The 14,367-nt window shown below is 49.8% G+C and overlaps 1 protein-coding gene across 5 annotated transcripts in view; it reads right to left on the bottom strand.

The window, feature by feature from the left end:
* Window positions 1-13,709, bottom strand: part of OVOL2 (ovo like zinc finger 2) — a 29,860-nt gene extending 16,151 nt beyond the window's left edge. The window contains exons 1-3 of one of the 5 annotated variants that reach the window (XM_045981867.1): window positions 13,412-13,709; window positions 11,889-13,140; window positions 10,998-11,221 (exon numbers count right to left, since the gene is read on the bottom strand). In XM_045981867.1, the coding sequence (XP_045837823.1) occupies window positions 10,998-11,221; window positions 11,889-11,988 (324 nt within the window). In that variant the 5' untranslated portion in view covers window positions 11,989-13,140; window positions 13,412-13,709. The other 4 variants (XM_045981870.1, XM_045981866.1, XM_045981869.1 and 1 more) reach the window with 4 other exon arrangements.
* Window positions 13,710-14,367: the final 658 nt, after the last annotated feature.

Genomic DNA, 14,367 nt, shown 5'->3' with positions numbered 1-14,367 from the left:
GGGAAGGCACAAGACCCCAGAACACAGTTTTTTGGTCGACCTCCTCGTCTGCATGAAGCTTCATTTGTCTCAGCAGACGTATGGAGTGCCCAGTCTGCAGCGGGCCCTGTAGTCAGAGCTGGAGGCAACGCAGTCACCAGGATAGCTTGTCCCCAAGAAGCCGCCAGTCTAGTGGGGAAGCAGATCCATCAGAAAGCCACTGATATCGGGGAAGCTCCGGGCGCAACGGACACCTCGGAGAGGCACCTACCCCAGGAGTAGTGAGCTCACTCTTCAGCCAGGCAAAGATGAGTAGGAAAAGAAGGGCAACAGCAAAGAATATTCCAGAAGAGGGCACTAGGCAACAGGGAGACTGCGTGTGGTTCTACATGACGAGCCTGAACCCAAGAGAGCAGTTAACGAAAAAGAGCTGGGGTAGCAGGGAAGGGTAGCATCCTCTTTGGGGCTCTACCCTGGGGCCCCAAAGAAACTCAGCTCTATTCAAAAGGCAGAGGGGCCACTGGAGGGCACATAGGAGGATGGCTGTGGACCCAGTGGGTAGCCACCCTGGGCCTCCCAGCTGCTTACAGCCTAGCTCTGCCCTCTGTTCCTCAAAGGGGTAGGGCCTGGCCCTCATCCTGAGGGAGACCTGGTTGAGCCCAAGACTTTATTTCTGTCACCAGGATGGCGCAGGCCTTCTCCTTGCCTGGAAGTCCCCATTCTGGGCATTGCAGCCCTTGAAGGGATGTGAAAGACTAAATATGACCCAGAATGCCTGGGTGGTCCTGGGATCAAGTCCCGAGTCCGGCTCCCTGCTCAGCAGGGAACCAGCTTCTCCCTCTCCCTCTGCTCCTCCCTACTGCTGGTGCTCTCTCTCTTATCCTCTCTGTCTCCTATAGATAAATGAAATCTCAAAAAACAAAAAACAAAAACAAACCAAGACAAATATGACCCAAGTCTTGGCAAACTGAGTATTTAGAGCTTCTGAAGGCCGAGTCTACACAGGAGAAAGGTCACTGAGAGTTGGTGACAGAACACAGACAACTGACCCAGGCAGTTTGATTAAGAACGTGCAGAAAGCTAGAACTGTTCCTGCAGAATGTTCTTAAGGCCTTGCCTTAACAGTCCAAATCCGAACTCCTGTTTACTTTAAGCCTTTTGGTAAATTCCTATTTTTAAAATGCTCTGCATGTAATACGGATACCTTCTATTACAGTCCAGGATGAAAACCTTAAATCACTGGCATTATTTTGCTTGAACAGAATAAAATCTTGAAGGATAGAGAGAAAGGAGGTTAGTGACAGTTTAAGGGAGTGCATGCCCAATGGATCATCTGACCAAGACACAGAAAGCCTTTTAACACAGGGGAGAACATGAGAATGGGGGAGGAGACTGGGGACTAAGCTCTCCCCTCCCCCGCCACCTGCAGTCCCAGGAAGAGTTTTCCTCTGGTTTTCAAAACCAGAAAAACAGAAACAAAAATAGAAATTCTTCAGGTGTGCCTCAACAAAGGCAAATTTTCCATTTCTCCATCTTCCTATACATCCCCATTCCACAGGATGGCAAACTGAGCCTGCAACAAGGGGCTCATTTAGGGAATCCATGAAGCACTGTTTCCCACCTCTCTATCTATGACCAATCCAGCACCCGACATTAACGAATTGTATCTGAAGCCTTAAAGGGGCCTTGTTGAAAGATGTGTAGTTAATTAAATGGCAAAAGACCATGACTGATGAAGCCAGCTTCTGCCAGACTATTTCAATTCTCAGAAAGGAAGGACTATTTGTAGGATAAATTCCTAAATGTGAAATTTATCCCAGAGGGTATTTCACATGTCAAGTGCCCTGAAATTCTGTCTGTAATGGCAAAAGACCAGGAACTACCTATATGTCCATCAATACAGGCTTTGACAAGATGGTAGAACCATGTAACTAAAGCAGCTAGAAAAAAGAAACAGTGTCAGCTGTCAGATACCTGATCCAGCCCAGTCAAGCCCCCAGAAGATTCCAATTGGCCACTATCTGATCATAACCACAAGAGAAACCTCAGGCAAGAATGGCCCAACTAAGCCAAATCATTCTGCAGAACTAGAATACAGAATAGTAAGTTAGGCTGCTAGGGGTGCCTGGGTGGCTCAGTCGGTTGGGCGTCTGCCTTTGGCTCAGGTCATGATCCCAGGATCCTGGGATCGAGCCCGGCTTCCAGCTCCCTGCTCAGCTGGGATCCTGCTTCTCCCTCTTCCTCTGTCTCTCCCTGCCTCGACTCTGTGCTCAGATGTGCGCACTCTCTCTCTCTCAAATAAATAAAGTCTTTGGAAAAAATACACTTAGGCTGCTAAATGTGGGGTTATTCATGAAAGCGCAAAAGGGAATTGTAATAGTAAGAAATGGGTCACATTCTCTCCAGGGTACCAGATCTGCCACATTTCCTAATGTTCTCCCCCAGGATGGGCTGTAGGATACGGACAACATATCCGATTCCCAGAATGACATCCCAGGGACCTGAGCACCAGCAATCCCTCCCCAGGTCACTGGGCCATCTTTACAACGTTTACAGAGGTTTATACCTAACACCGGACCTTCTAAAGGTTCAAAATAAGGTTAACTAAATCTGACCTCGTTACCCTACTTTGCAAGTAGTAGACCCGAACCAGTTACGTCTTAGCCATCTTGGTTATGGAATGAGAGGGGAACAAACAGACAAGGAGCGCTAGGGATCAAATAAAAACCTACTCCTGCCATCACCCACTTGTGGGATGTCATTTAATATCCCTGAGCCACAACTTCCCCTGTGTAAGGATAATAAGATGGCAGGGTGCCTGGTGGGCTTGGTCGGTGGAACATGTCATGGGACTCTTGATCTCAGGGTTGTGAGTTCAAGCCCTATATTGGGTGTAGAGATGACTTAAAAAAAAAAAAAAGACAAAATGGTATTAGATGAGCATCTTCAGTAGTACGAGGACCAAAGAGCCGAGTCTGTTTTCCTTTTCCTTAAGTTCAAGCCCTGCTCTGCTGCTTACAGTCTGTGGGGCACAGGCAGGTTACTCCCTCTCTCTAAGCGTGTAAAATGTGCACAGTAACTGTACCTGCCTCTCAGAATTGTTAAGGAATTAAATAAGAAAAGCTATGTAAAAAGGACCGGGAGGGGGCGCCAGGATGGCACAGTGAGTCAAGCAATGAACTCAGTGTTGGCTTTAAGCTTCGGTCAGGATCTCAGGGTCCTGAGGTCACCCTGAGTGGAGCTCCACGCTAAGTTTGGAGTCTGCTTAAGACTCTCTGCCCCTCCTGATTGTGCTCTTTCTCTCAAATAAAATAAATAAATCTTAAAAACAAGAACAAAAACAAAGGACCTGGAGGTCAGTAACGCGTAACTCCTAAGACAGGTTCCGAAGTTCTGTGACCCTGAATAAAAGGTAATTGATCCAAATCTCTAGTTTCTCTGTTGTCCATTTGAATTTTCTCTCTCTGATGGGGAAAAAAAAGGGGGGGGAAACTAACCTTCAGTATGAGCAGGCAAGGCCCAGTCCTTCCTCCACAACTCTGAAATCCAAACAGCTCTGAAAACCAATGTTCTCACCTATCTCCCTTCGGCCATAAAAGTGGGCCTGAGCAGACACGGAGCTGCGAGGCAGACTTCATCCCCTTTGGTGTCAATATTCCTGTGTTTTGATATGGAACTCACTAAGGTGTTTAATTATAGGGTACTGCTCCAGACCTGCCGTGGTGGCAGGGGCGGTGGGGGCGGTATATACACCATGCTACCTTCTGGAAAAGCTCAACAGTCTCACCCTTTACCCAAAATTAATCCTTCGCAAAAGGCTTCTTAAGGAAATGTGGGAGCTACCACGGACAGTGGGACGGTGGGAGGTGACATTGGTCTGGAGATTGATTCAGGGCAAGAAAGACAAAGAGTGAGTGATTCTCCAACCCCATGACTGGGGGGCGCTTTCTTGCTTGCTGTCCTGTTTCTTGCAGGATCTCGACTTTCATTTTAAAAAACACACAGGTTTTCCTCTAGGTCTTCTAAAAAGAACAGGTCTTTGCAGCAAAAACAAACTGATCATTGTATCAGGGCTGCTGAAAACTGCAGGAGTGTCTGGGGAGGTAGGGACTTTGGCTGGCCCTCTGACCAATTTCAAAGCTGGCTAAGGTCACTTACCTGTCAAACTTCTAAAGAAAAAAAAAAAAGAAAAGAAAAAAGAAAAAAAAATCCTTTACTTTCTGTTGATGCTTCCACCAGACAAGTTTATTAAATTATTAATGGTCCTATTTCCTGTGGGAGAGTACTGTGAAGGTGGTGGCCATTTAGATAAGATTTTCACACTAAGCAAGGGGCACCTGGTTGGCTCAGTTGGTAGAGCATGGGACTCCTGATCCTGGGGTCGTTGAGCTGGAGTCGCATGCTGGGCAGAGCTTACTTAAAACAACAACAACAACAACAACAACAACAAAACAAACAGGGGCACCTGGATGGCTCAGTCAGTTAAGTGTCTGCCTTTGGCTCAGGTCATGATCTCAGAGTCCTGGGATCGAGCCCCACATCAGGCTCCTTGCTCAGAAGGAAGTCTGCTTCTCCCTCTGCCTCTGCCCTAACCCTCTGCTCATGCTCTCTCTCTCTCAAATAAATAAATAACATTTAAAAAATTAAACAAACAAACAAACATGCTAAGCATATTGCCCAATTCCCTTTGAATAAAAAATTCCCTCCTGGTCCCTGTATCACTTACTTCTTTAGGGTTCACAACTCCACTATATGGTAGAATGGAGAACCTTTTCAAACGCAGTGATAATGAAGATAATACATCCTTATAATCCAGGAAAAAACTGTGGCTCCAAGAGATCTAACCTGCCCTTGGTCGCATAACTTGTAGGTGCCCACATTGAGATTTTAGGTGTGCTCTGTTACCTGCAAAACTTGTACCTATAGTTCCCCCAGACATGCCCAAGGATCTGGGCATGATGTGGGGGAGAGAGAGAGGATGAATCCTATTGTTTGTCTCATATGGTGAGAAACAGCTTCATGGCAGACAGTCAACCCTAATGGCTACAGTGTCAAAGATACCTCCCACAATGCAACACAACAACCCTAAAACAACAAGGATCCTTGGGTTGGACTTGGCTACTAAAAACTGTGTCAAATTCAAGGAAACCCCTCTGGGCTTTCCGCTTCTTTCCTTGAAAATGAGGAGATTGGACCACATAAGCTTTAAGGGTCTCTGTAGTGGTTCCTATGGATGGATACTCTTCTCAGCATCTATTCCTACTTTTCCTGGTGGGCCTTCCCATACTGTGGAGGCTAAAAAGCTATAATCTACATTTCCCAGGCTCCCTTGCGGATGCAGGTTTTAGATGTGACTTGGGTTCCACCAATTTACATGCACTACTAGGAGATTTGAATTTGGGTCTGAGTTCATTGGGCAGAGGCATCACGATGCAGGGGCAGGCAGCCATAGAGGCCATTGGGTGTAGCTCCCTTAGTGGCCAGTTCTGCAGTGTGGCTCTGGGATTATACCCTGGTCTTTCTTTTGGTCCATTTATTACTCTATCGTTAACCATGCTCAGCTGAAGCTAACGACAATGGATTCTGTTGTCTGCAAGTAAACCCACTTCACCCATGTTCAAATGAAAAGCCAGTGCAATGAACACTTACATGGTTCTCTTATTCCTTTTCCCCCTCTTCATTAATTTAGCCTTTTTTGAGCATCTCTTCCAGATATTTTCCCAGATCTATGTTTCTTCTTGCTCCCTATCTCCTTCCAAATGCTGTCATTTACACCCTGCCTGTACTTCCATTCTTTGTTGACTTCTGTCCTCCTATGAGTCAGGCATGACTGTACCAGGTGCTGGGGATACGAGCCCGGGAGGAATGTTCCCTGCAGTCGGTGGGTCTAGAGTCAAGAAGAGGAGTCTGGTCAGCCAAATGTCAGGCACATGGTCAGTGAGTTACAATGGGGGCAGGGGCAAGGGGAAGCCAATACTCCCTCAGGAGATAAAAGACAATAGGCAAGGAGTTAGGGACAGAGCTTATGCTCTCTTCCAAAAATCAAATGGATGGGTTTTTAAAAACTGCTTAAATCCAGGGCACCTGGGTGGCTCAGTGGGTTAAAGCCTCTGCCTTCGGCTCAGGTCATGATCCCAGGGTCCTGGGATCGAGCCCCACATCAGGCTCTCTGCTCCACAGGGAGCCTGCTTCCTCCTCTCTCTCTGCCTGCCTCTCTGCCTAGTTGTGATTTCTCTCTGTCAAATAAATAAAATATTAAAAAAATAATAATAAAAAAATAAAAACTGCTTAAATCCATGATTCACAACAATATTTTAAAAATAAACAAGTTGGCCATCGCTGTAGAATTCTGGTGAACCAACAGATTAGCTGGAAAACTGGTACACGAAGGGAATCTTATTTGGCCTTTCCTAAAGAAACTGTCTCACTGGGATCCAAACAGCAGGGGAGGGAAATATATCTCTATACAAGAATATTGGCTAAGAAATGAAGGACAGACTATCACAACCACTGATAACCTAAATCACTTAGACTCTGAGTATCGACCGCTGCTAACATCACAGAGAGGCAACCAAATACCGCGTGCTTCTTGATGCTAATAGATGACCCTCTCCCCCAACATATTTTTTTAGCTAAAATAAATACACTTGAGCAAGCATCTAAAGCAAGTGTTGTCCAACAGAACTTTCTGCAATGACAGAAATGTTCTAATCTGTATTGTCCACTACAGTAGCCACTAGCCTCACGTGGTTACTGAGCACCTGAAATGTGGCTCGTGCAACTGAGGAACTTAATTTTTAATTTCACTTAGTTTAAATTTAAACAGTCACATGTGACTTTGGCTACCATGGTGGGCAGTGCAACTACAGAACCAACTATCCATTTAGAGAAAACACAGAAGACCAAGGAGTGTTAGACTCCGTGGTGATGCATTCCTCAAAATCCAGATTGTTAGCAACACTCCGAGCAAATTACTCATCTCTTTAATAATTAACTTATAAGGACATGGAAAAGAGATGGAGGGAACGTGAACAAATTATAGAAGAAATGAAAAACATGTCAGGCGATTACATTGTGTAGACATTGTGTGGTCCTGATTCAGCAAACTGAAAAAAATACAAATTTATAAGACAATCAGCAATGTGGGGCACCTTGGTGGCTCAGTGGGTTAATCCTCTGCCTTAGGCTCAGGTCATGATCCCAGGGTCCTGGGATGGGGTCCCACATCGGGCTCTCTGCTCAGCGGGGACCCTGCTTCCCCCTCTCTCTCTGCCTGCCTCTCTGCCTACTTGTGATCTCTGTCTGTCAAATAAATAAATAAAATCTTTAAAAAAAAAAAAAGACAATCAGCAATATGAATACTGCAGTTAATGTGGGTGTGATCATGTATTTTGGCCTTTATCTATCAGAGGCACATTCTGAGGTATTACAGTTGAAATAATATGATAAATGAGATTTGCTTCAAAATCATGGGTCGGGGATGGGGGGGGGTTGGATGGGCAGGAATGGCCATAGATTACTGGTTGTTGGGGCTGGGTGACAAATGATGGAAAGAAAGGAAAAAGACTACCACACGTTCCCATGTCTGGCACAATTTGAAGACTTGGACTACAGAGGCAGGTAAAAGACCAAAAATACTTTAGAAGGAATTCTACACTCAATTCCTTTTAAAGTACCCTTGGGAGAGGCCAAAGGAAGAGAACCAGAAGGGGAAAATGGGAGAAGACAGATTCATCTGCTACTCTACACTTGCACCTGGGTCCCACCAGCCACTGAGTCAGGAAGGAAACTGATTTAAATTCAGAGTTACTTAGCTCCTGATAAACCTTCAAAGGAAGGGCAGTGGTGGTCAGGATTCCTGGGGGTCTCTGCCCTGCAGCTGAAGTCCTGTGAATGGGACCAACACAGAATTGACTTAAAGCCACCTGGACCTGTCACTACCGCCTTCTTAGATACACACGATCTCTCCACCTCAATCTGTTTGGAAAATTACTGAATCCTCGGTAGTAAAAAGACAATTTTGCAAACTGCCCCGAGGCACACAGTCATAAGGCAGATAGGCTGGAAAAGGCCAGTTTCCTAACCAGCACCTGCAACTCCTTTCTAGATCCACTCACCAGCACAGCCGGATTGGCAAATCCCTTGTTCCCACTGTAGGCAACAAAACGTTGCACCTTATGGAAACCTGCCATACATCACTGTTTGCTAACTCCCTTGAGTTAGCGAACACGCTTGAAAGTGCTAGACACTCTGCACCCTCATTTCATCTAACCAATCCTTGTGAGAGGCCGATTCTATTGCTTTTCCATTTTACAGGTCGGGAAAACGAAGACTCAGGCCAGATAATGTGCTCCTAACACAGCTAGTGAGGTGGACTCAATTGAGGTCTTCCTTCTCAGGACCCTTCCAGAACCCCTCCTGTGCAGGAACATCTACACCTCTCAGCTTGGCCCCTTCAGCATCTCGCCCTGGCCCAGCTCCTCACCTTCTCCCACTCTTCTCTCTGACCCTACCAGGTCCATTTTCCATCTTCAGGGACCAGAACTTTGAGTACTTTACCTACTCAAGCTTCGGGCTCAGCCCATGCCCCTGCTCTAAAGTCTGCCTCTCCCCCTTCCCCGCTGCCCTCAAATCCACACCAAGAAACCTTCCCTGGCTCAGAATTTATTATATCTTTGCTTGTACTTTAGCATTCCTTTTGCTGGAACAGAATTATTAATTAATATTTGTGTCTTCCCACCAACCCAGATAATTCTAGCTAGAGCTAATGGGCACCTACCACGTTCCCCTCTTCACTCACTTATTGTGTTTACCACTCTTTAAGGTAGGTATCATTATTATTCCCATTTCACAGACAAGGAAACTGAGGCCCAGAGGGATTAGCCACTTACCCAAGGTCAGGCAGCTAAAAAGTGACAAAGCCAGAGCCTGGGTGCTTAACCATTACTGTCAGATGATTCTAGAACACGAGCAGGGAACATTTTTATCTCCTGGCTGCCCGGCACAGAGCAGGCACCCCATAATGTTAAATGGGACTTTGCCTCTCTGCAGGGCACTGGCTCAAACCTGCCCCTCCCCTAATCCTCTGAGCCAACTGCTAGATGAGTACCTTTAAGTCATTCAAACTCAGTCATTATACATCACCTATGGGCCTCATTCTGGAGAGGCATTCCTTTTCTTCGGGTTAAGAAACTAATTTTTAAGGGAGCAGGGGGGTTTGTGTGGAACTCTAGAATTACGCAATATGCTAAGTCACAAGCAATTTGGAAAATCCTCTGAAACCGGCCAATACCACAGAGGATAATTCTGGAGGCTTGGAGCATCTTAATACCAACATGTCTCCTGTTTTCAGATGGAGGCTGAGAGGGGAAAGGAATCTAAACAAATGGAACTTAGTAAACAAATGGAACTTCTCCGGAAGTTGGGTGAAGATTGCCGAGCTAACACTCTATCCCAGCCCCCAGCCCCCATTCCTGTGGGCAGCATATAGGCAAGATCATAGAAATAATATTGTGGTTTATTTATTCCTTTAATCTAGGGCTCCAATGGCGATGTTTGCCTGGGACAAAATACTGGTTAAGGGACTGATCTTTCTCCCCTGCCACTTTCTCCCCAGGGTAATCTGGGAAATTGGGGGACTGAGGGGCAAAGAGACTACATGCAATCCCAAAACAACGTTGCAATTGTCCTTCCAGGCCGGTGATAAATATGCAAGTGGGACACTTTGTAGAATTTCCTGGAGGGCAGAGTTACCAGCCTCAGGCAAACTGTCCCCTCCCACTTAACCCCATCGGGCCCACAAAGCCTCAGCCCGGGTGACTTTGAACCTCAGCAGCCCACTTAACACCAAGCAGCAAGAGCCGTAGCAACCTTTAAAGACGTCTTTCCAGGGGATTTTGGCTCCAGCCACTAGCCTCAATTCATAACCAAATGCACCCGAGTCAGCCCCCAAGCCAAACCCCAGGAACCAGTAATATTCATAGGGAGGGATGGCCTCGCCCAGGAAAAGTAACCTAGTCTTACCCAATCCACAGCAAACACTAGAGTTCCTCCTCCCCATCTCCCCATCCCCCTCCTGGGCAACAGGGCTGCAGGACCGCCCTGGCGCGCGCAAGAATTATCGCCCACCACCCAGGGCCTGGAGCCAGCAGAGTACCACTAGGCTAGGAAATAGGGTCATGTGATTCCTAAAACACCACTCTCCTGAGGCTCCAGCTGACTAAATCAGTGGAATGGGATTCCTTAATCTTGCGGGTAGCGGATACATTTGAGCAGGGGATCATGTAAATTCTACCCAGAAAAGCCAGATGAACGTCTCGATAAGATGTCGCCTACCATTCTAGAAGACTTGAGGTGGGGGGGAATGAAGAAAGATAATGCGGGGTAACGATAACTCCAAACCACTGGGGGCGGGGCATTGAGGCAATTTGCAGTTTATCCATCAATTTAATTCAAGATTTGAGAGAGATGACCAATTTAAAGTGCCCAGCACAGACCTCCGGTCTAACGGGCACTCCATAATTGTCAATGGGAATAGCTGTTACCGTGAGGGGTTCACTGTGTGTCAAACAGCCGCCACTGCCTCCAGAACGCAAGGAAGTGTGTGAAACTCAGAATTATAACGCTAGGAATGCGCCGCAGAGAATGGAATTCCTGAGAGCCTGGATCCTTCCTTTCCGAACCCGGGAACCCCGACGGCCTGGTGATTCTTCAGGCTCTGCACACAGAATGGGGTACTAGAGGGCCGAAACTGGGCCTGGGTCTTTTGGGCAGTTCCAGAGGCCACCCCCGCGGACCAGGCCGGAGGCCGTTGGCTACCCAGCAGACAGGAGGACGCGCAGAGCCGCCCTGGCCCAAACCCAGAGGCAGGTGCAGGAGCCGCGCAGAGGGCGCGCTCGGTGCCCGGGTGCACGGGTGCCTGGGTACGCGGGCGGGCGCGGCAGGGAGGGGCGCCCGCTCCCGGAGCCCGACGCCAGGGCGTGGTGCAGGTGGCGGCAGGGGCAGAGTCGACACCGTACCTTGATTTTCGACCTGGCGACCGGGCGCTGCATCGCCGCCAGGTGTCCGCCCGGGCTCTCGGCGTCGCCGGGCTCGGAGATTTCGCGCTCGGGGGCGCGCGGGGACGAGCTGCTCTCGGCGCCTCCAGGCTCCCCCGCGCTGCTGCTGCCGCCGCTGCTGCTGCTGCTGCCGCCGTCGCTGCGACAGTCCTCGGGGGGGTCGTGGAGCAGACGGCCCAGGCCCACTGCGGAGGGAGGGGCGGTGCCCCGACACACAGACACGCGGCGTCAGGCCCGGGCGTCCGCAGCAGTTTGACCTGCGGGCGGTGCCGCCCCGCCCTGGACCTGGGCACCTGGCCAAGTGGGCAACACGCGGGGGTGGACGAGCGAGTCCCCGGCTGGGCCTCCGAAGCTAGCACCGGATTCGGGGGGCGGCTCCTCGGTCCCAGTCTCCGCGCCCACAAGGAACCGAGGGCCTTGGGCAGCTGCGGACCCCGCGCGCCAACTTCCCTCTCTCTGGGATAGGGGGTTAGGGGTCTGACCTCAACCCACCCAGCCCAAGGGGCTGACGGATCCTGGTGCAATCCCATGAGGACGTAGGACTAAGAGTAGCCCCTACTGGCCTTCGGTCTCCCCTCCTGGTTCACCTCCGCCCGCGCACCAGCCAACGGTCCCGCCGCCGGGCAATTACTGGCGCCCACTAGGGGGAAGGGGGCGCAGGGCTTCCCGGGTTCCCAGCCTCTCACTCTCCGTCTTCCCGCTCCTCAAGAAGCACCCCCCTCCCCGCCGCCCCGAAAGAGGCGGCAAGGGGTGGGGAGTCCAGGCCCAGCGGAGGAGCCGAGTGGACCCGACCACCCCTGCCCCCACTCCGGGAGTCCCGCGCCCAGGCCCCGGCCCCCGCGCGGCGCTCACCTGGGATGTAGGTGTCTGCCCTTTCCTCATCCGGGAGCTCATCCCAGCTGCGGACGGAGACCCCCGGGCTCCTCCTCTTCACCAGGAAGACTTTGGGCATGGCGTGGCCCCCTCCTCCCGGCTGCTCCCCGCTAGAAACTGCGGCAGGGACTCGATCCCCGGCTCCCAGCGGCCAGAGCCCACCTTCCCGCCTAGCCTGCCCTCTCCCTCCGCCCCCCGCCACGGCGGGGCCCAGGCCTCTCCCCCGCACGCCCGGCGACTCCCAGCCTCCAGGCTCCGCGACACCTATGCCTTAAATCGCGGGTGAGACCACGCCGAGGAAAAAGTTTCATAAGGTGGAATAGAAAAGGCACCAGGAAACTTGGGAGTGAGCATGCGCCCTGCAACATAACGGTGTCAACAAGCTCGCTACCTGTCCGACCGGTTCCGGCGGCCGGGGCTGCCTGTTTCAGCCCTTCCTTAGGCATGAATGTTTGCAAAAGAATTTAACGTCTGATTCTACCCCCCTCCCCTTTTTAAAAAGGGAAGAACATTTTTTAATCAACCTCTCGCCCCAGTCCCCATCACATGCATCTCAGGGCAAACTCTTAGAGGTAAGCCCCCAGGTCCGCTTCCCCGGGCATCCGTCCTAAGAGTTGGAGCTTCCTGCGAGTTGCACCCCCCCTCCCCGCCCCCAGGTGGATTGTCTTCGACAGGCAAGCAAGAAAATGGCTCAGTTCCTCCGGTCTTGGTGGATGGTTGCCGCGGCTACTTGAAATCTCGGCGGGCGGAAGGTGGAGGCGGCGGGGAGACTGCAGGGCTCATCTCGTAAGGGGGGAGGGGGCGACTTGGGGGCTTAAGCTCCCCATCATTTACAACAGTCCCCCCAATAAACACAGTAATAATATAATTTAAAGTTCTGCAGCTTTAGAACACGTCATTATTGATTTGTGCCGTACAGTCTAGGAAAAACAAGTCGGCTAGCTCTGCTAAAGCAGCTTCCACCCCAAGACCTACCGCTCCAAGAGCCCCATCAACCCAGATAAACACACAATGGAAACAAAAGCCAAGCGCATGTTATGCAAACGCGGCTTCATAACAAATTTCTTATCCTTGCCCACTCCCATTATGGTCTCCCCCCAACCGCCCGCTCCCCAAATTCTGAGGTTGGGAAACATGTTTTCCAGCAAAGTGAAGTCGGCTGCTACTGGGGAGTTGGCTGGAGAGCTTTGTATTTATTTTTGGTTTTGGCTTTTCCTCTCTGCCTTTATACCTGGAGGGGGAGTTGGGAGAGAAGGAAGAGGAGTTGGTAAGAGAAAGATGCCAAGTTTCTAAGAGCAGCAGTGCCGGCATTTGGGGAGCGCGCGCTGTCCCTCTCACGGCCGCTGCTCGGGTGCCCCCGGGGACGCGCAGCAGTGCCTCCACGGCTGCGGTGGGAGCACTCCTGTGGGCGATCAGACTTGCGCGGGCTCCGGGGGCTGTGCAGGGGCGCGTCTAGCCAGGAGCTCCCTGGCGCCCGAAGCTCGCCCATCCGCCAGACTCACCTGTCTGTAACTTGACCCGCTGCGCGCCCAGCCCACAGGGCTGAGGAATCAACACAGCGGTTTTCCCCGTCCTCTTCCGCCCTGGAATGGCCCTTGGGGACACAGCAGCCTGGTAACGGATTTCTCGGCTCGGCTGGAGTACTCTCCCCGCGCACGGAGAGGGGGCGCAGCTCTCCTGGGTCTGAGAAATGTGGAGAAGCGCCCTGCCTCGGGGTCTGCCCTCAAGAGGTCACCCTCTCCTGGCTCAAGCCTGTCTGGACTCCACATTTTCAGAGAACAATCAACTAAGGACGAAAGAGACTTTGATCCGGTTAAGCCCGGAGTGGAGAAGGAAGACATTTCTATAGCGGCACGAGGAAACGAGGCTTCTTTTTAGTCCATGAGGCTGATGGCGCCGCTTCTGGGAGAATCTGAGAATGTATTTTTATCTACAAACAAACGGAAGATTTTCTAGAAAGGAGCTTGGTGGAATTAAAGTAAAATAAAGTAAAACTATGAAATCACAGAATGACCTCCATCTCATAAAAATCTTTAAAACTTCCCTTAGTTCAGAATTCCTTCTATTGCGAAAAAGGCGGCCAACCCCATTAACAGATTTTTTTCTTTTATTGAATTTCAAATCAATAAGTGCCTGAACCACTTTGTCCTTTATCTGAAAAGAACATAAAATGACAGATTATAAGACTAGAAATCCCAAGAAGCAGTGCATCGTTCAGCAGATTCGGGATGAAAATTAACAGGAATAACTACACTTTTTTTCAAGGATTGTTGGATGCACACTTACTATGATATTTGAGGGCTGTTTGGGGGAAAGGAATTCTAATGTGCTATCTTCCTCTCTCTTTTCTTGATCGGACTTGAGAGGGATTTATCATTATTAACATTTTCAATGTTTTGCTTTTGTTGACTCTTCTTTATTTTATGATTAGTTTTCTAAGTATTATGAGGAGCTGATA

This window comes from Meles meles, chromosome 16 (assembly GCF_922984935.1).
Source record: "Meles meles chromosome 16, mMelMel3.1 paternal haplotype, whole genome shotgun sequence".
In the NCBI taxonomy this organism is placed as follows: domain Eukaryota; kingdom Metazoa; phylum Chordata; class Mammalia; order Carnivora; family Mustelidae; genus Meles; species Meles meles.
Note: the sequence above shows the minus strand (reverse complement) of the source record. Positions and strands in the feature narration are given on the sequence as shown.